Source organism: Salminus brasiliensis, chromosome 8 (assembly GCF_030463535.1).
Source record: "Salminus brasiliensis chromosome 8, fSalBra1.hap2, whole genome shotgun sequence".
In the NCBI taxonomy this organism is placed as follows: Eukaryota; Metazoa; Chordata; class Actinopteri; order Characiformes; family Bryconidae; genus Salminus; species Salminus brasiliensis.
The window spans coordinates 22,803,038-22,825,229 of NC_132885.1; the positions used below are offsets into that span (position 1 = coordinate 22,803,038).

Here is a 22,192-nt window from a genome sequence, read left to right on the forward strand (position 1 = left end):
AAGGGACATTTCGGTGATTCGGACAAGTCAAGATCATTAGCTGGCTGATTACAGGACTCTGCTGGGGAAACACTGGCTACAGTTGGGAAACACTTCTTTTTTTGAATTATTATTTTTTTACACTTCTCAATTTAAAAAAAATACATCAGCTATTTTTTTTTAATAAAAGACATGTAATTGATAAATAAAAGCATAAACCAATAAAAAAGTAATTATAAGAAAATAATATATACATATTGAACATACACGCTGCTCTAGGCATGGAGTCAGTTAGTGATGTCACATCCTGCTGAGTGTGTGTGTGTGTGTGTGTGTGTGTGTGTGTGTGTGTGTGTGTGTGTGTGTGTGTGTGTGTCCGTCCTCGGCTGGAGGGTGGGGTCGTACTCAACCCTGGCTGGCTGGAGCTGCCTGCAGCCTTCTCTAGCGGAGACCGAGCTTTCACACGATTAATGCCGTTAGAGAGATAACACGGAGACAGCGAAGAGGACACCGCGGCCGTTGGTAAGGACTTCGCCTGTTTGCTGTACTTCAGTTCGGGAAGCTGATTCCTTGTGCTGTGTTGGGCCATTTGCTGCCGTTTAAGTAACGTTAGCTGATGACAGAAGTGTGGCTATCTATCTCCAGAAAATGTCCCGTAGGACACGAAGCGAGCGCACGGTCTGAAACAGCCGCGCAGGACCGTTAGCTGTGCGTGGAGTAGCGAGCGTAGCTGGCTAACGTTAGTGGAAAAGACGGGACGTGAGTTTGCCGAGGTGATCATCTTCTTCTCTGCTCACGATGTGACCGGTGATGGCTAGCGGACGGGCGTAAGATGACCTGGTGTGGTCTGGTGTGGTCTGGTCTGGGCGGAATGGAGGTTTGTTGAGCTCCTGCCTCGTCCCCTGTATTCTGCATCTAGCTATAGATACCTTATTGTACGTAGTGCTAGTACTGTCATCTGAGACTCATTTCCATAGTCTTCTTGGAGTGAAGCTGAAGTACAAGATGTTTCCAGTCACCAAATGGTCTGAAAGCTAAACTGGGAAGCTCTGAGGAAAGGCTGAACGTAAGATCACTTGCCACATTGCAACAGCATAATGCCCACCACCTGATTCGGTTAACGATTTGCCGTCCTCGACAGTAACTTTTATTAGAGGTGGCAAATCCAGATCCGGATCCGGAAAGTAAAAATCCACCGCAGGGTTTTACAGCAGAGTCGCCCAGGCAGTTGGGGCGAAATCCTGGGGTGGATTTCTACTTCCTGGACCTGAATTCGTCAGTACTGGTTACTGTCAGTCAGATACCTCCATTCACTGATGTCCTTTTGTCCCTTTATCCTACATAACCTTCATATTAGGTTACACACAAAGCTGGCCCGCATGCTCCTTTAGCAAAATCTGTTTAGACACCAGTTCTTCTCGCCTTCACCTTGTATATACAAAAGGGATCTCACTTCTTCTGTAGGGTAAGAAGGTCTGTTCTGCGCTTCAGGTTCAGTTCCTGTTCTTCTGTTCTTCAGTAGACTCTCTGAATTTATGGCTGTCTGGCTGTGTTTTGGTGTATACCTGGTCCTTTTCTAAAGCATAGTCCAGATAACACTGCAGTGCGTTCCCCTTGTCTCTGAAAGTGGCGTGAAGTAACAGATGATCCCAGAAATGAACATTCCTGTGTCTCCAGGGAGAGAAGTCATTAATCTACTAGGATATTTCCGAGACGTCCGTGCCGTACCCTGCTTAACCCATTAGACCCTGCATGTAATCCCACACTTCAGTCTATCATGCTCATAACTACTTCACTGTCATAAGTAACATCAGTTTCACAGGCCCTAAGATTGAACCCTGTGGGACTTAGAAAGTCGCCAAATAATGCACAGTAGTTTCTGCATTAGTATAAACTTTGAGTTCAAGGTATTCGATTAGGTTTTGGTTCTAGACTTGCAAGTGTATAACTAGTGATGCACTAATCGTTTTTTTTTTTTTGTTATGTCTGACTTTGATTACAATTTTTGCCGTCAAATTGTCTGATGGTTGCTATGAATCTTTCTTTAGAACGAAGAGTTGTAAAAGGCCTTATAGTTTAGTGCACTCTACATGTCCAGCTATAGGAATGCCCAAGAAATGCCCTTAAAATGACGGCAAAAATGACCATAAATGCGACCATATCCTGAAAACCGGCATTTTCTCCGGACTGTTCCACAGTATGAGACATTAGTGGGTGTTTAATTAGGCTCAGTGCCTTCACTTGCAGTAGTAACTTGTCACCTTGCCTCATACCAACAATAGCTTATTAGTTTAGCGTGGCCTCTCTTTGTTTACTTTTTGGGTGGACTTACAGTAGGCGTGTGTGGGTTTATCCTGAAGACAAGCACACCTGTTTATGCTGGCCTTTTGAAGCAGCAGATCATTTTATGATCAGTCTGACAAACACTGGAGAAGAATCATGACTGAGATATACATTCTCTCATGTTCACGTCAGCTTTGCTCTAGGTACTTCTTGTGTGAACATGCAGTACATTTTATTATATATATATACACACATGATAATGAATCAAATTGAATCACATTTATTTGTATTGTGCTTTTTACAACTGGTGTTGTCACAAAGCAGCTTTACAGTATCAGTAATCAATAAAAGAACAAGAAATCAACAACAGATGAAAAAGAAAATTGACATTGATTCAATGCTGGATTCAGTATGGCATCAGAATAATAACGGTATTGGCAGGTAATTGGCTAAAACCCTGACACCAGGTCAATAGACTGATATTTGACTGATTTTTGAGTACTGTTTGAGTGACACTGGACTACATTTTATTTGTATGCCCAGTCATCAGCAAGGGTTCTGTTTCTTTGTTATACACAACCATATCAGAATATAATGAACACCTACCTAATGGGTGGGGAAAAACCACCCTTGGCTCAGATGGACTGTATTAGGGTGACGGAAGGTGTTCAAAATAGAAGTCAACTGGAGCACAGTGTGTTGATTGCTCTCTACCACTTGTTGGAGATGTTGTTCCCCTCTGGCACCAGTGGCACGTAGTGCTCCACTGTTATGCCGTTGAGAGGCACTCGGTGTGCGAAAACTCCATTCTCTGTACACCAGGTCCTGGAGATCTACCACCCTGCAGAGTTTAGCTCCACCCTGACTCTTAACACACCTAATCCAGATAATGAAGGCCTTCAGGAGCAACTGAACATTAGAGTCAGCTGTGTTGGATCTGAACTCTTCAGAGTGGTAGATCTCCAGGACCAGAATTGAGCATGAAGGATTGCTGTGAAGGCAGCTTGAATGTTCCTTTTTGCTCTTCAGTAGCTACCCGACTTCATCAAACGTTTGTTTCTTCTTACAGGACAGATAGACTGGCTCTGACCAGTAGATTAAAGTCCTGTGTTTTACATCACTTAGCTACCCTCGGTGGGTAAAAGCATTTTCTTCACTAATTCAATTTAGAATAACTTCATGTGATTGTTGTAATTTGGATGTTCCCTTGTGAAATCCTCACAATATGGCAGCTGCAGCTATCTAGTAACATTTCCTGCATGTTGTGTTGTGTAAGACGCTTCCCCCTTTTTTCATTTTGGTTTTGTAGCGCTGAGTCATTGGACATCACAGAATGAGATTTCCTTTTGAGTCACTCCCTTTCCCATCACAGAAAGTAGATATCATGCTTGCAATGGGCGAGTGGTAATTAAGAAAGCACTAGTCATCTGATGATGCTTTCAGCTCTGATCAGCAAATCAGCCAGGGCTGGGCCGTATGAAGATATTTCATCACTATTGTGTTAAATTGCGTCATCATAACCTACACCTACACCGATAAGCCATAACATGTAAAACCACCTGCCTCATATTGAATAGCCAAAACAACTCTGACTCTTCAAGGCATGGATTCCGCGAGACATCTGAAGGTGTCCTGTTGTATCTGTGAGATGGGGCCTCAGTGGATCTCATTAGTGAGCCTTGGGCGCCCATGGCCCTGTCACTAATTGGGCCACTTTTGGAAGGTACTGACCAATGCAGACCCAGCCGTCTAGCCATTGCAGTTTGGCTCTTGTTATAGTGGCTCAGATTCTCAACACATCGACTTCAAGAATTGACTGGTTACTTGCTGCCTACTATGTATATCCCACCTCTTGACCGGTGCCATTGTAACAATATGTTTTTCATGCCACTTGTCAGTGCTTTAAATGTTATGGTTGTTATGTTTTGTAAAAAAAAAAGTCTTGTGATGATTTTTCAGCCTAAAGTAAATTAAAGCCTAAATTTGCTTTAATGGGCCATCCATACTGCCAACCACAGGCCTATGGTACTACATTCTTCCAGTGGTGGATTCTGTATGTTGGCAAGTGAAGTCTAGGCATCTGTGGCAATAAATATATCTCAGCATACGTCAATTTGAAGTGTGTCTGGTTTATGCCAGTGCAATCTCAGCCTTATGTTCTGCTGGCTGATAGGGAAGTAGAACATTGTAAGAGGGCACCCTCTGCTCTTTTTGGTTCGGCATGATGGCCTCACTTGTACCAGCCACTCTCCTGTTGTAACGCACTTCCCCTCATTTCTGTAGAGGAGTTGTTTTGTTACATGTCCCATCATGACAATTGGCATGCACGAATCCAGGAGGCCTTTCTAAGCTCAGTTCTGGCTCCTGTCATTTAAAATACCTGCGTTTTCTCTCAATCCAGCTAGTCTATTTTTTTCAGTCCATTTTCTGCTGCCAGATGCACTCCTGTAACCCACACGTGGCCCCATAGCATGTTCATGGGCTTGTAAAAGGGGTTGATAAGTAATCTATCTGTTGCCATTTGCTGCATAGTTGCTAAAGCTGAAATGTGTCACCAGATCGTTCTGCTTCACCACCTTAATGTAGTGCATCTCTGAGGCTATAATGGATTATGTGTACTGGTGTGTGTGATTAAAGGTCTTGAGATAAAGAGTGGTGGTCTGCTCCATGTTAAGTGGAGATGTGCAAAAGGGGACATTGTTTTTGAATGCCGGGTTAATCCTGGTTCAATTCCTGGCCTCTTATGGCGCTTCCACTGATCCTCATTCATCATGCGTTCTTTTCACAAGGTCCCCGATATGGTTCCATGAATAATGCACACCATATGTTCACTTTTCCTCATGGATAAATTAAGGAGTGGAGTTATGGAGGGGAAAAATCCACCACTACAATACTTTCAGTACATTTTCACAGCAGACAGTTTCTAAGGTTTGTAAATGAAACCAACTCTAGATTTTTTTAATACCCTTCTTATATTCTAGATATTCTAGATTGTTTTATTATGATTATTATTTTAGTTATTCATAATTGCTCTTGCGGTGTAACTGGGACCTTGAGATCTCAGTTTCGTTCCAACCCATGTACCACATGCGATGCGAATGGCAATAAAGTCTTCTTGAATCCTTAAATACACAAGGCATACAATTAGACAAAAGCCTCATTTTAATAATAGTTATATACTGCAGTGAATTGCAGAAATGCAGTATTTAAGAATGAACCGGGGAAAAAAATATTAAAAATAATTGAAAAACAATTAACAGCATAATAGGCTGCAATCCAATCAGCCAGTTGTATTTCAGTACAATCAATTGATCGGCAAAACCGATCGAGAGCAGGGCTGGATGCTATGGTATGCTACATGCTACATTAGTAACGCATCATTGTGCCCAACATTGTTCCCTGCATTGTCTCTGAAGATAAAATGTACTTTACTTTTGGAATCGACCACATTTACAGCATTGCCAAACTCCCAAGTACCAGCTGCGAGAGTTTGTGAATTTTCATACAGAACTGCACTGTGGATCATAGCGTGGAAACACAACTGAAAAGGGCTGCTTATCTAGCGCTAAAAAAAACTTCATCACTTTGTATGGAATTCCTTTAGCTCTCTGATGATTGCTGCTGTACTACTAGTGATGTTTGTAGCTCTGTGTTCTGATACTCACTGTACTGGGCTGAATGATGGACTCTCGAGAGGAGGGATCTGGTTAGTGGCGTTAAAAGACATGTTAGTTTGAGTCAGATATGGTAAAAAAGAAAAACAATAGCCAGCAAAAGGAGGGGAGTAAAACTGTGGCCTCAGTAAAAGTTTGCATCTGTAATAAAATAAACATTGGTGCTAATAAAACACAAAAAACACAACAATAAAGTTGTCTGCTGCTGATTTTAGCCATTTCTGGCTAAAATCAACAAATAAACAAAAAAAAATCTGACATGACCCCATCTGTAATTATGGACTAAAATATGAAAATAAATTGTTTTTACATACAAGTTTTGTTGACATGAAATAAATAATCTGATTATCAGAACTGTTACATAAAATATTTCACATGGTTTTGATCCACCAAATTTCAAACATTTCTAGTTCAACAGTTTGTTCACTGGTCAGTTCCTGTACTTTGAGTCTATATGCTAATAGATACAGAAATTTTGGAAGTGAAGTAAAGAATAAGTTGCTTGGAAAGTCCTTGCTTTGGAACAGGCAGAATCGTTCAACACATTTATCATAAATGGCTTTCACCCAGTGGAAAGGATCTGTTCCATGGCTGTCGGTAGGAGGTTAGATAAACTAGAGCCTGTGGATGTGTGCTGAATATGGATTTGCACCTCAAGGTTGTATAGATTGGCTTATCACACCTTTTTTATCAGTTCACGAGGATTATTATTTCCCCCTTATTTAAAAAAGGGCAAAGAAGTTTATTTCCCTTCCAAGGGAATGTGCCAAGTACAAAGTGAAACAGGAGAATGTGGAAGCACACCCTTCTCACGAACAGAGTGGTTCAATTTCACCACTTTTCCAGAGCCTGGGAAGAAGGTTCCACAAGGATGGATAGTTTTGAAGGATTCTGTGGAAAACATCCTTGCCTACAAAATGTGGGAAACTCTTCCTCTTCTGGTGGGCAGTTATATGTATAAAAAAAGGTCATGGGATTCTGATTCAATGCTGCAATGCTGGGCTCCTTAAAGCTCTCAATGAGGCCTCTGTGTCCAGCCTGAGATGGTTAGTATTCAGCAAAGATGGTCACTGCCAGAGCAAGAGCCTTCACCTGAAAGAATAGAGTGGTTGTTTCTTCTTGCTTGGACTGAAGTCTAAAAGCATTTAGTTTGTAGGAAGCATATAAGCTGTATTTCAGTTTCAGGGACGTTCCTGACTGAAGCCAGGCGTACCATTTATGTTTAATTATGTTTATTCTGTTCTGAGGCACTGCAGTAGCTCTCTGCTTTGTCGCATTATGTAATAAAAATGAGAACTTTCAGGGCTTCCCCTCAAAAGTCCTGTAACTGGACACTAGATGTTGTAAAAAACAGGATGATGCCAGCCTGTCTTCTCTCTGTTCTGATGGAAAATTTCCACCGCCACAGCCCTGGCATATGACCAGTGAGCTAACTTTATCGGGTTAGAACGCATGACAATTAGTTATTAATCCATCTTCCATATTGAGCTCAGTGACCCTTCTATTCTTACACTTCTTGCTAAATTTTATTTCTGGAGATGAGAAATAAAGAGCTGAAGATGATCTCCGTGTTCTCGTTTCCCTGCTAGCCCCAGGGGATGTGACTTCAGGCAAAGGAAATTCGGTCCCATGACGTGGATTGGAGAGAGGATGTTAGGCTAATGCTGGTGGTCCTTGGCCCAGCCACGATCCTGGTTTCCCCATCATTCTGGTCAGGAAGTTCCATGCAAGCCAGCTGAATGAAGAGAAAGTCATCTGGTTTCCTCAGATTTTCCTTCTACCTTTGTTTGTTACAGCACTTGTACAAATGTGTAGCACGTTTTAGGGTCTTAACAACTAATCAACTAATCAAAAAGTCGTTGGGATTGTCATGTAAGATTTGTTTTTGTTGATTCTGCACCTTTCGCACTGAGTGAAGCGGAGTTTCAGCTGAAATGCAGATCTGTTTCTATGCGCTTTCTTATTGATAGACTAATAATGCACTTTATTTCTTTTCCTGATTCATCTGTTTTATTCCAAATTATAATGGACCAAATATTCAATTATAAAAATAGTTGATAGTTGCAGCCCTGCTGCTTTTCTACCGGACAGCAGGGTTGATGCTGTTACTAATCTGAATGCAGAACTATCCGTACCCTGGTAAAGTGCCTGAGTAGGTTTCCAACCAGACAACAGCAGCTGTGGTAATTATCGTAGAAGTCTGACCAATCAGGAGTCTGTACTATGCTGACTCTTCTCCATAAAGGTAAATATAGAATCTGCTCAATTTTCATTAAGGTCTTTTACAGTTACTTCTGGAAATCCTATGAGCAATTTTCTCAAGGTTTCATTGGTCTTCTAGACCTGAACTTCCACCATTCCTGTTAACAGGCATTTCATAGGGTGTGTTTATACTTGACAGATTTGGTTCGATTAAACGAACCCTGGTGCGATTTTTATCCGTTAGTTTACCCTGGTGCGATTTCTCCGTTAGTTTACCCTGGTGCGATTGCTCCGTTAGTTTACCCTGGTGCGATTGCTCCATTGTTGTTCAGCAAGTGGGTCTTGTTCCGTTTCTAAACACACTGGTTCATTTGAAGACTGTTCACTGCTACCTGCAAAATCTGCAAAAATCATGCCGGCTGCCTCTGCCTTCTGTCATATGTGCTTTATCCTTCACTATTTTTCCACTATTGGTTCAGTTGCAATTATGTCAGTGTAAGAGCACAGCAAATCAGGACTCAAATGTAACACTATCATTTTCTTGCTCGATCTGGATCTGGAAGTAAAAACACATCCCTAATTACATTGAGTGCCAAGCAGCTGCTCAAAGGGGCCCATGGCTGCTGATTCTTGGGACAAGGTTTGAGGAGTCAGAGTATTTATAAAGCTTTGAAATTTGTATCACCTGTTCTTTTCTAATGCTCCATTAAGCTTATTAAGAGTCATTTGAGAGTTCAGCTTTTGTATGGTGCTCCTTTTTCTTTTTCACTCAACTTTTGTACAATTGTTGAAGAGAATGGATCTTCACGCCAGTTTGTCTTCTACTCACTTATCTATACACAGCACCAGAACGTTTGACCAGATGCTAGCATGCCAATGAAGGCATCAAGCCTTTCTAAGTTAATGATTTGTATTAGAGTACAGGAAATGCAAATATGTCCCCAGTACCGCAAATACCAAGCGCTGGTCTCGGCCTGTCTCATCTGCTATGCCCCTTCTCTCCCCATATCCTCTACTGTTATCGGCCTGTCCCATCACTTCCGGCCTGTGTGGGTGACATTCTGATTCCTTCTACAAGATCTTAAAAGCTTACATCCATCCCCTACAAAAGGACCCATGATCAATCATTCAGTCTGAACATGGCCAGATCTGTCAGCATGTAGCAGAAAAAACAACTATACTGCACTTCCTTATTTTGGGGGTTTTTCAGTCCGCTGAATTGGATTGTCTGCTTAAGCAGATCTGTTCATAATAGCCACAGTCTGCAGGCCATGGGCAGTTCAGGCTCAGGATTAGGCATTTCGAGAATCCCAGATAATCTTGGCAGCTGTTGAATAGGTAAATGGTTGTTTCACCGTTCTCTATACAGTATAGTAGTGTACACAGACTACACAGCTCTATCTTTAAGAACGTCAGTGGGCCCAGCACACAACTGTGCTGGGCATGAAACTTACTTTCTAGGTTTGAGTTCAGCTGGATGCTGTGATGGACATAGAGGCACTGCGCGATTAACGCAGGTAATAGTGTTTGCTGCAGCAGACTCGTGGCATCGGTTTGCGGCGTGCTTAGAGCCTTGGAATGGAGCTACAGCAGGCCGGAGAGTTTTTGTGGATTATTGAACTGAAGTCTGTCAGATTATATCAGTGATTCTGAAATGAAATGGTAATTTGACCTTGAGTTTAGAGTATTTTGGTCTCTTCTCATTCATGGAGATCGGAGCCTGATCTTGATCTTGCCCATAAATCAGATACATATCCAATCTAGGAACACATATGAAATTGCCTATAATCAAGGTCGTATGTTTGCAGGTGTGGCTGCACAGTAGAACAGTGCACCACTACTCCAGAATCTGCAAAATCTGTCAAACGGGTTGATTTACTAGTACTTACTTACTACTTTCTAGCAATCTTACGAGCAGTTTAGGGTTGGGCGGTATCCGCTTTTTTCATGCCTTTTTTTTTGTTTGTTTTTTGACTGGTATTGCTGGTGTAAATCAGGAAAGTGAAGCTGGTTAGCATTAGCTTAGTTAGCAGGACAACAATCGAACTCTGAATCGGATCAATAGCCCACTTGCTAAGCTAGCTCGGCTGCAGCTCCACCAAGAATCAGACAGCTGATTCCGCTGCTGCTGATAAATAACTGCTGAGCTACTGACACAAGTGTCGGTTTAAAAATGGAGACTGGTTCTGCTGTGTTTGGGCTCGTAGCCGCCTCTCTAGGCTTAGGGAAGTCTGCTAGCTGGCTAAACACCACTGCCCAGACCGTGTTCCAGCTAACTCGCGTTTAGAGGATAAAGTCTCACATCTGAGAGCACAAATTTCAAGTGAATGGTCTTCGGAGACTTTTCGGCTGTTTTCAGGGACATTTAGTAGAATGGTCCATCCAGGTTTCCTTGTCTTTTAGGCGAACTCGGTGCCGCTAAACCTGGTTGTTTCCACCAGTTTTCAGTGCGGGAGTGAGCTCCCACAGAGCCTCCACCTTATGGCTCTCTTAATGCACATGGGGGAATAAGATTATTTGGCCATGTACAGACACGTCAGAATTTTAGATACGTCAACAATTTTATATATATATATGTATATGTGTGTATGTATACATGTATAACTGTTTTACTGCCCAACCCTGGAGCATTACTCTCTAAAAGTTTGGTTTTGTTTTTCTCTGAAAACATGTTTTGCAGGCTTGATTTCAGCAGCCTTGTTCCACAACTACAGTTTCCTGGAACTGAATGAAGTAAAACATAATTTGTTCCAGACTCCTCTGCCCAAGCATTTACATACATTCAGCAGACTCCTGTCATAGAACGGATTAAATCGTGTTTGAGACTTTGTGGTGCATCCATGTCTTCTCACTCTTCTTCAAATTCAGAGTCAACTGATCCGCCCTCTTTGCTGTGCCTGCCCGAGTTCCTGACGTGTGACATGATTGTTTCCAGCGCTCCTGCTATCTCTGAGACCCTTGAGGAGAAAGTGTGAGGTCGGACAGGTCAGCATGCCGCTCATCCACAAACGGCCTCCATGTAGCAAGAGGAGGCCTCAACAGTAGCCCTCAGTTAAAGTAGTTTCCCATGCAAATCGGAGGAAGTGTAGAGCTTTATGTCGCAGAGATTAGCCTTCGCTGTAAAGGGCGGAGAAGAAGTGTGGAAATCGTTACTGATGGTGCCAGCCTCCGCGCTTTCCCTCAGCGCAACCAGCAGGGAGGCTCGGGGGGGAGGCCGTGCCGAGAAGCGTTCGCTGTCTCTGATGAACAGCGGCTCAGCGGCCCCTTTGCACCCGCTCGGTGATCTACGAGACTGTGTTTGTGCGTACATATGTGTGCGTGTTAGAGAACGTGGGCTGCATGCTGCACAGCTTCCAGCACTCAGGGAATCCTAATGAATTCTTCTAGCTTAGGGCGGAGAGCAGCATTTATATTTCAGCAGCCTGTAGCCGTAGGGGAGGCAGACGAAGCGCCAAATGTAGGTCACACCCATCATAGCTTCAACCCTGCTGCCCTCCGTTTACCCCTCACCGGGGTTTTCGCCAGTGGAGGCGGCGCAGGAGTCATGTTGTATTTTGTGCAATAGCCTGGTTATTAAAGAGAAAATGGGGATTGTTCATGGCCTTCTTTTTTTCCTGCTGGATTATTAGGAATACACACGTTCATGTTGGCGTAATGTACGTTTGACTTTGGGTAGTTCTAAAAGAGCTGCTGCGTTTATCGCTTGTGAACTGTTAATGCAAGGTCTTTGGCCTTGGCAGCACTGATGTCACAGACTGCTGTAACGTATAAGCGGGCTCCCTCATCAGCCACAGTTCCAGATATGTCTTTCTGTGGGTGTTGTGAGTATTTTGGTTCTTATTGTGTATTATTGTGGTAAACAATTTGGGTTCATGGTCTCGGTTGGATGGAAAAAAAAAGCTTTGTGGGTTTTTTTTACTTAAGTATGGAGGCATTTACGCTCAATGAGGCATTTCGTTTTGTCATGCATGGCAGAAGATGAGCCAAGGGACTCTCCAGAGGCGTGACCACTGACAGCTTTTGACAAGTCATTGTATAGCATATAACTGTTCTGGTTGACTGCCCTTTTGTACCTCATTCAAAAAACGCTCCAGACTAAAACGTATGACTGAAGTGTGAATGGGCAGGGCTAAAGTACCTAAGGCTAAATAGGTGCGTGGTTGAGTTGTTTGTTTGGCAGCTTATTGCAGCTTAGTATCCATATATGGACTGCAGAGTGAAACATGCAGAGAACCATCGCTTTTCGGAAGTCACGGGTTTGGAGAATACATGCCACACACAATGGGTGGGGCTTGACCTGAAAACTTTGCACAGCATTGTGGTAATTGTAGTGGATTTTGGAAGTGGATCTTGCTCTCGCTCTCTCACTCTCTTGCTGCTCTGTGGAAAGAGAGTGACTCCTTGTCAAGTTACACTCCCTGTTCTGTCGGCAAGAGAAACACTGGATGTAAATATATCATGTTTCACTGACATTTTCTCCGACATCTTATTTCAACTAATAAAATCATGTTGGATCAGTCAGGAACAGTGTTTGTGGTGCTCGGACGTTGATGTGTCAACATACTAAAGTTTACCAAAGTCTTATAGGCAAGTCTGTTCACTTTGTGGCCATCTTTGCAGTTATTTCCAGTAGGGATGCACCGATCTGGCTTTTTCAGTTCCGATATCGATACATAAACTTTGCATATCGGTCGATACCCGATACTAGTCCGATACCATTGCTGAACTAATAAACCGTATACCTCACCATGTGGGAGAGACTTAAGGCATTAATACTTAATACATTAATACTTAATGTTTAAGTATTGACTTAAACATTACTTTATATAATATAACAAATTAACACACAGATATAAATGCACTAAATTGTCATTTGTCATTTATTTACTTACACATTTAGTGCAGTCTCACACCAACGAATTAAAATGAAAGGATCGGTTCCATGGACCAGCCTAATTATCCGATACCCGATCCAGATAATTTTGTTAATATTGCGACCAATATCTGACCCTAATATCGGATCGGTGCATTCCTAATTTCCAGTCATACAAGACCAAAATACTCAAAATGACCACTCTGGACAAAGATCTCATGTATGTTTAGCTCAAAAAGGCTTGTTCTGCTCTTCCTCAGATCTCAGTTTTTCCTCTCCCAGCCTAACTAGCAAGCTGCTTGGCTCATTTTGTTAAAAGGCAGGACTTTATTCATAAACAGAGACCATGTTGAGCATTAGAGGAAGTCACAATTTATATTTCAGCGAGTGGCCAGTCTCCTCATTTATAACATCTCTGCCTTTTACACACTACCTCAGGGGGTCTGTATGACACTAAGTGGAACAAACTATAATATGCATGACTTTCTGTTCAAAATAAATGGGGGAAACAACTGGGTTAGCTTTAGGGATGGGCAGTATGAATATATTTTATTGTATTGTGATGAAGTTTGTTATTGTGGTACACAATTTGCTTTTATGAGTATATTTTGTTTATTGACGATGCTTAAAAAACACTGATTAAGTGCTTTGAGTAGAAATCATGGTACTCAGTATAGAAGTGTATGTGGGCAGCAGGTTTTTTAAACATTTTTACACTGTTTTTGTTGACACACCAAAATATTGCGATAAAAGTTTTGCTGTTTTTGTCCTGTTACACTAAACTATTACCGAAGTCCGAGGCTCGTGACGTGACTTTTGTTTTATACGTATGAATCCTTTAATATGTCTTGATCACAGTTCTGTCCAAAATGTCTCCGGTTCATGTGAAATAGACACGTTGTGTGTGTGGGTATGTTTGTGCATGCAGAAATGCCCTAGGCAGCAGATTCTAATGCAGTCTTCCTGCATTCCTCATGTTGCCGCTTCCTCGTAAGGCTCTCCTCTGTAAGATTACCACGGACAATAGGTGGAAGCAATGTGTCAGGCGCTCTCTTCCTGGTTAGAGAGCAGCAGTGTGAAGGTTTCCCTGGACCACATCCTTGAAACCAAGCTCTGCCTTTTACACCCCCGCCCCAGCTCATGTTCTGTTAATTAGGGTTACAAATTGGCCTTTTGTAGATGGCTGCAGTGTGTGATTTGGCTCTCTAACTAGTCATATTCATGTACTTTGTGCTGCTGCTGTGAGAGTTCTGATGATACAAACTTTACATTGTCGTTAATGCATACGGTCAGGTCAGTGAGTATTTACACAGAGGCAGTTTTCCTGTTTTTGCTTATGTACATGACCACATTAGATCAATCAGGATGTGATGGAATTTTCAGCTTTAATTCAAGAGCTTGAACAACCAAATTTGCACTAACCGTTATTGAAATACACCCATTTTACACCAATGTCATGAAGTAATGAGGCAACTGGCCACACCTGGCCATAAACCTGTTTATCAGTCACTGGTCAAATTCCTTGTAAGCCTGTGAAAAGGGAGGAAATATGTAACATAAATAAAATAATAATAAATCCAACAAATTCCAAAACTGTTGATGCTATTACCTTTGTTAAACCTGTCCAATTAACTCTGAAAGTAAACACTTCAATCACATCTTCATGCGTCATTTGAAATCTATTGTGTTAATGTATAGAGGCTTATGGATCCGGCCATAGGACAGACTTTAAGATTGCATCAAAAGGTCCACAAATTTGCTTGTACCATGTTACAAGGTATACTAATCAGGATGTATTTGTATGAGAAGTGTGGGCTGATCCCAATACCCAATATTTGTCATCTACATGTATGCTTATTCCAGTACATAATCGTGTATCATTTTATGCATTTATAACAAAATAAATGAATGGCATTTTAGCAGAGTAGCCCAAAATCTCCTAATGCTTAGCTTTTCTGAAGTGATCAGATATCGGTTTGAAATTCCAGTGTAAACATTTGTTTGGTTCAGCAGTTATCTAATAGAAACATACTATTGGTTACCTCTCTGTGAATGATTGATTATAATGGTAGAGGCCAGGTAAGAGGTGACTGCAGTGGTTAACCAACAGCAGGTCAGGATGGAGTTAGATTTGGAGTGTAGAAGGAGCAGTTCTTAGACAGTGTAATCAGAGAAGCTAAGATTATTGCTTATGTACATGGAAGAAATACTGTTGTGCAGCCATCTCACTAATGAAAAGCCCACAAAGGCGAAGCTTGTGGAGAAGTTCCAGACATTCTTATTTGCACTGATTTTTTACTTATTTATTTGTTTGTTTATTTATTTTTGTACTTCCATGTCAGCAGTAAACAGTGCTATGCAGCTTGTTTCAACAGCAGTGCTGGAAGTTGTGTGTTTCATCCAGTTACAAAATCATTTTGGTAAAATGATTACGTCAGCATCTTAAATAAAGAGGAATAGGTGTGCAGAACCTCCATACTACTGTCAGTCTCATGGGATCTAGAGTTCTAGACTTTAGGCACATTATAGCACCATCTACAAAAGGATTTCCACCAGTCTAAAGAACGCTGTATCCATGCACAGGACCATTTAAATGGTTCTATATACAACCGTTGTCTACAAAAGAACCCTTGACATTACGCTGCTGATGATCAATGTGACCTGAAAGTCAAATCGAACTCCAACTGTCCACTAACTGATGTGTTTTTTTTTTGTTTGTTTGTTTTTGTTTTATCTCTGCAGGTGGAGTCGGTGTGCGTGCGTGTGTGCACGTGTGTGTGTGAGTGTGTGCGTGTGTGTGTCTGGTTATAGTGTGGTGAAGGTGAGAGAGGTACTTGAACATGGCAGCCAACAAGGGTAAAAACCAGAGCTCGTTGGCCCTGCACAAGGTCATCATGGTGGGCAGTGGCGGTGTTGGAAAGTCTGCCCTCACACTCCAGTTCATGTATGATGAGGTGAGCAGTTACAGGACTGGAACTCTTAAGCCGTTGTGTCTGAATCTGGTGCTTTGTATACTAGTCAAGTGAAGTCAGATTTATTTGTATAGCTTTTTACAACTGTTGTCATCACAAAGCAGCTTTACATAATTAGTAAAAGACAGAGACAAAAAAGAAATAACGTAAGACATGAAGGATCAAAGACCCAGAGTGAGCAAGCCAACGGCGACAGTGGCAAGGAAAAACTCCCTCAGAGCTGGAGGAAGAAACCTTGGGAGGAATCAAGACTTACAAGGGGGACCCGACCCATCCTCCTCTGATCAGAACTACTTAAACATTATTGATAAAAGTTACCAAACCATCGATACTGTTGAACTGCTCTAATCATAATCATAATATTTTAATCATGGTGTAGATAGTTAATAGTGGCAGATAGTTACGAGTCCATGGTCATTAAACTGGTAGCAGTGGTAGGAGGGTGTGCCGCTGGTCTGGTATGGGTGGTGGTGGGTAGGGGGCCTGCTGGTTGGACTGGTAGGTGGCTGGTGTGACGCAGGTAGAGGGGACCTCAGCGTGCAATCTTCCAGCAGGTCGGGCTGGGTGGCCATTTACTCGGAGAAGGGAAAAGAGATGAGTTAGTTCTGAGAGGATTTTATGGAGAGGAGAGAATGTTGAGCAGTATCGTAGTGCCTCTGACAAGTCCTGTTAAACGCCATCAGATAATTGGTAGAACGCTAGGTGGAAAAACAGTGTATCCAGAGGGATGAACAGAACTGTAGATCATTCTAAAAGATTGTAAAATTGTACATGAGTATCCAAGATACCTCATTCCTCAAACGTAGGTAGATAAGCTGACATGGCATGTTGTAAAGAGATCCTTACTGTAGGTTCTACATCTTTTTTTTGTTGTTGATAATAGTTAATTAATGTATTCTCAAAGCTTCTGTAGAGTTGGCCATGGGTCCATGGCACCAAGTTAAAGCTCCTCTACAGGCTCGATAAAGTTAGACTAAATTTAAATAAGCAGATGTACTTGTGTCTTGTGTTCAGTAAATACATTGATATGGTGGTTGTAAGAATACAGACTTTTCTGTGACCTCCAGTCTCTGTATGGATTTGTTTAGTCCCACCAGCAGCTCATCTGATTTACTTTAATATAGACCTGATTAGATAAAGTAGGTGTTGGGTGGTAAATGTAAAGACTGGTGTTCCTTAAGGAGATGTTTTGGAAATGGCTAAGCAAACATCCTCACACATACAGTATTAATGTAATGCTTGTATATATTCTAATGTTTGTTTTTAAAAAGATGAACAGTTTGGCACAGTCCTGTATATCTCTGACATATTAATATCTCCTTTACAAACATTAATTATTACTGCTGCATAAACATATCTTCGTCTATTGCTCTGCAGTTTGTTGAAGACTACGAGCCTACAAAGGCAGACAGCTACCGGAAAAAGGTGGTGCTGGATGGAGAGGAGGTGCAGATCGATATTTTGGACACAGCCGGGCAGGAGGACTACGCAGCCATCCGAGACAATTACTTCCGCAGTGGAGAGGGCTTTCTGCTGGTGTTCTCCATCACTGAGCATGAGTCTTTCACAGCCACAGCGGAGTTCAGGTCGGCATGAACCTCATGGCTGTGGGGGTCTGCAGTTTGTAGTTGTATATGTGTGTATATTTGTCTCTGTGCAGTTGCATTCTACAGACATGTAAACAAATTATGACATCCCATGAAAACCTTCTGTCCTTTTTTGTTTTTTTGATCGTTATAACAATATTGAAGAAATGTCTTTTAACTCTTAACTTTTAACAGCCCCATATTTATTATTACTAGAAATGACAAATCACATTAGATGCAGATACAGCAGGGCTAGTTTGCCAGAGAATACCTGGACAAAGACCAGGACTTCTGGAATGGTGGGATTTGGACAGATTACTCCAACGTTGACTTGTTTGGGACAGTGACCTGGCAAGAGAATAGAATACACTATTAATTATTTTGTAACAATAAAGGAGGCTTGAGAAAAATGTGAGACCAAAAACAGAAGCTGTAGTAGAGGTGGACCATGCAAAATGACAATGACCCAAAACATTCCAGTAAACCCATTATAGGTGAATGTAGAGGAACTACAAACTAATTAAGGTACTTGAAATACCAGCTATTGGGACATAGGGTGCTCTATTTTATTATTATTATTATTATTATTTAAACAAATTATTTATCAGATAATGTTGTATATATGTTTTTGTTTGCGTACAGGGAGCAGATCCTACGTGTTAAAGCAGAGGAGGATAAGATCCCACTGCTGTTGGTGGGGAACAAGTCTGATCTGGAGGACCGCAGGCAGGTATCGGTGGACGACGCCAGAGGAAAGGCAGAAGAGTGGGGGGTGCAGTACGTGGAGACTTCTGCCAAGACACGTGCCAACGTAGATAAGGTCTGTCTCTACATAGTTGTGTTCTGCAGAATCGGCAATGTGTCCAAATTAATCTGAAGCATCTAATAATAATACGCCATTGTTCCAAAGGTGTTTTTTGACCTCATGCGGGAAGTGCGAGCCAAGAAGATGTCAGAAAATAAGGACAAAAACGGAAAGGGAAAGAACAAGAAGAACAAGAAAGGCTTCAAGGACCGGTGCTGTTTACTTTGAAAACTCCACACGGACTTTCTCACACCAAATCCACTTGAGGAACACTCAAACGTCGAGAGCCTTTTCTTTATTAAAATCAAACTATAATTAGTAGTGTTTTTTTATACTGGCAGGTAAGCGCAGCCTATGCCTTTCATTCAGTTCTCCATGCAAACTACCAGTTCAAAATCAACATCTGATGACCACTCAGACTGTAGCACTTTAGGACTTGATAACATCAAGGTGACCAACCTACACCCAACACTAATCTTTGCTTTCTTGTTTTTTTCCCTCTGTAATTTATTTTTATTTCACGTTTTAATTTAGATTTCTAGGATATTGCAAATGTTTTTTTTTTTATCTTACAACCTTAAAACCTGTACTTTAGTTATAGTAACAAATGAATTCTTTTAACGCTTTGTTTAACGGCTACCTGCATATTTAGTACGCAGTGTTTGAATATTTATGAACAGTTTGTGCCAATGATTGTGTACTTTTTGCTTAAGTAAACAAGGCTGTATTGTCCTAAGGGCATTCAACTAATGTGATGGATAGCACTGTCTTATAGGCTCTGTTACTTGGAAATTGTACATCATATTACCTTGTGATTACAGAAGTAAGCTGTTCATAAAATAGTGAGGCACTGCTTTATACATCTTTATTCAGTGCATATCATTGCTGTCATGCAAAAATCTACCTCCATTTGTGCCATTTTTCACTTTTGAATTCTGAATTCTTCGCATTGTGTTGCTGAAAAACTACTTGGCTGAAAAGGTTTTTTCCATGTCCAGTAAAGTTGCCTTTTTCAGGAACATTGGGTTTTTGCATGACAACAGTGATATACATTGGATAATGGTGTATGTTCCTCATGAAGGCAGCCTTTAAATAAAGCGTTGCCTGATTGTGTTTCTACTATTCACTATTGAATCTTTAACACTGCAAAACAGTTCATCTTATTTTTTCAGATTAAGACTTTACAGCTTTTCCACAGCTTAGATGTTTACATTCAAACATCCTTGAGTTTTGAGAGGCACATCGTCTGAAGTATATTAGATAGACAGAAAAGCAGCAAAGGTGGTAGAAAATAAAAAAAAGCACATGGTTTAGTGGCCAAACATGGTTAAGTTCAAGGTGTGATTTCAGTTCAGAAAACAAAAGAGCTTCCCAAATTGTGGCCACTTCCACTGGCGACCATTTGTGGAAGTACTTATACAACAGAAGACAATACAAGTGAAGTGATGTAATGCTTGAACACAAAAAATGGTAGTTTTATCTCTTTAACATAGATATTCTCAGTCAACGGGAACCAGAGAAGTGAATAGTGGCTTTTATCTGCATTGATACATGTTGAAATGCGTTAACCCTTCCAGTGACACAGCCAAGACTACTCTGCCCCCCAGTGGTTGAAAGAAACACTCCCCAGAGTACATGGAGGCACATCATGTTATACCGCTGTGAATGGATTGCCTTGATGCCTCTATGTTACATTGAAATATTTTTGTAGAAAGTATGAGGACTGGCTGACATCAGCCTATGCGAGGAACGTGCCACGAGTACATGTGCCAACATGATATCTTGAGAAACAGAATGACTGCTCTGACTGAGTTGAATTGGTTTTATTTTAATGTGCTGACCCACAGACCCAGTACTATACCTTGAGTTCAGTTCTATACCCAGCTACTGCTGTTTTATACCGTATAACATGACCTTGCCTTTCAGAGCTGCTCTGCAATTTTTATGATTGTTTTCCACTGCCTGATGAAGAAACTTCGAAGTATGTTGCCAAATAAACACATTTCTTTTGTCGTATTTCTGGACATGGTCTTCAGCGTGTATGCATGGAGGTGCTTCATGTTCTGTGTCGACATGAGTTATCTAGCACAAACTAGCTGAACATATTTTACAGTGAACTGTTCATTTATACATTTGGTTGTGAGGCTCTAATCTCTGTCACATCCACACAGTTGACTCACATGTAGTAGCAGCTAATTAGCCAGCTACAGTAACATCAGTGAAGCCAATGTGTACCTGTATGCTGTGCATGGCAGGATGATTCTGGATATCTGGATATCAAGATCTATTGCAAGATCTATTTTAGCATGTCATTTTTTTATCAATAAGATAAGATAAGATAAGATAGTCCTTTATTAGTCCCGCAGTGGGGAAATTCACAATAGTACAAATTCAAGGCTTTTCCCAATATACACTGCAAGAAAAAAGTATACACCCCCTGCCAGCTTTCCCCATTTATTGCTTTTATACATGAAGTCATGGTCAATATAATTTAGAATAATAATAATGTACAATATATAGATTTTTTTTTTATAAGAATTTACAAAAAAAAAATTGTGTCCAGTCACAGAAAGGTTATGCAGTCACTTAATTTACATTATACACTTTTATTAAATTAATATTACTTCATAGAAATCTGTTTTTAATTAGACATTATTTCACAATTTCTTGAAAAAAGTGAGAGAGTGAAGTGAAAAGGTTGGTGTGTCCATATAAACCATCACATGGTCAATATATTATATTTTTTCAAGAATTTACAAAAAATGTCAGGGTGAAACAAGTTTTCTACAAAGTAACAAATTAACTAAAATATATAATAAAATAAGTGATTGCATAAACATTCACCCCCTTTAAAGTGGGTCCTGGTAATTTGTGCTAGTAGTCTCATAATTAGTGAACTTGAGATCGCCTAAGTGCAGTGAATGTGTTTCCAGTAATTTTGGTGTAAAGACACCTGTCTGGAAGGTCAAGTCACTGGTTAATCTGTAGTCCAGCATTTAAATGAAGCCACCATACAGGCAAAAGAACACTCCACACAACTCTGAGAAAAGATTATTATTCATTTCTAAATGAAGTGATGGATACAAAAAAATCCCCCGGAGTTCAGTTAAATCTGTGGAATGGAATGGAAGGAGAGTGGCACAGGTACATCTGCCTGCAGCAAGCTGTCCCCACAAACTTGCATGCAAGGAGGACACTAGGCCAACAACTTTTTGTTGTGTCCAGTCACAGAACAGTTATGCAGTCACTTAATTTACGTTATAATTTTAAAAAATAATAATATTACTTTATAGAAATCTGCTTTTAATTAGACGTTATTTCACAATTTCTTAAAAAACGTGAGAAAGTGAAGTGAGAAGGTTGGTGATTTCTCTAACAGAATCAATAGAAACCATCACATGGTCCATATATGTTTGTAAAGGTCAACACCACCAATGTGCTTGTTGTATCAGCTGATGCATTTTGGTTGTGGGATTTCAGGTCAAAGGCCCGTCAGGTCTCAATGCATTTCTCTTCAATGGTTGTTGCCACTGTGGCAATGTTCTTGACTTTCTTACAGACCAGCAACTTGTCTTCTTGGGTCAGAGTCTCAGAGATTCATAAAGTCTTTCTGTGGCTTAAATAGGACTTCAAACAGACACATTTGCCTCATTGGAGGTTCTCTTGAAGACACTTTTAATCTTGAGGCACCTTTTTTTTTTGCTCTCCAAAACAAAGAATGACCCTGGGTCCATGAACCAATCTAGTCTCAGGGAAGAGAGTGTGGGATCCACCATATGACTATGGGATGCATGTACTTTAAGGCCATACTTTAAAGA

At 41.0% G+C, this 22,192-nt stretch overlaps 1 protein-coding gene across 2 annotated transcripts; it reads left to right on the plus strand.

The window, feature by feature from the left end:
• The first annotated feature begins 360 nt into the window (after window positions 1–360).
• On the plus strand, window positions 361–20,390 carry ralba (v-ral simian leukemia viral oncogene homolog Ba (ras related)). Of its 2 annotated transcripts, XM_072686145.1 has the most exons (6): window positions 361–501; window positions 625–856; window positions 15,754–15,965; window positions 17,361–17,569; window positions 18,212–18,389; window positions 18,480–20,390. In XM_072686145.1, the coding sequence occupies exons 3-6, from the start codon at window positions 15,852–15,854 to the stop codon at window positions 18,600–18,602; spliced, it is 624 nt and encodes a 207-aa protein (XP_072542246.1). In that variant the 5' UTR covers window positions 361–501; window positions 625–856; window positions 15,754–15,851; the 3' UTR covers window positions 18,603–20,390. The 2 variants fall into 2 exon arrangements, with proteins under 2 accessions (XP_072542246.1, XP_072542245.1); XM_072686144.1 differs by lacking the exon at window positions 625–856.
• The last annotated feature ends 1,802 nt before the right edge of the window (window positions 20,391–22,192 follow it).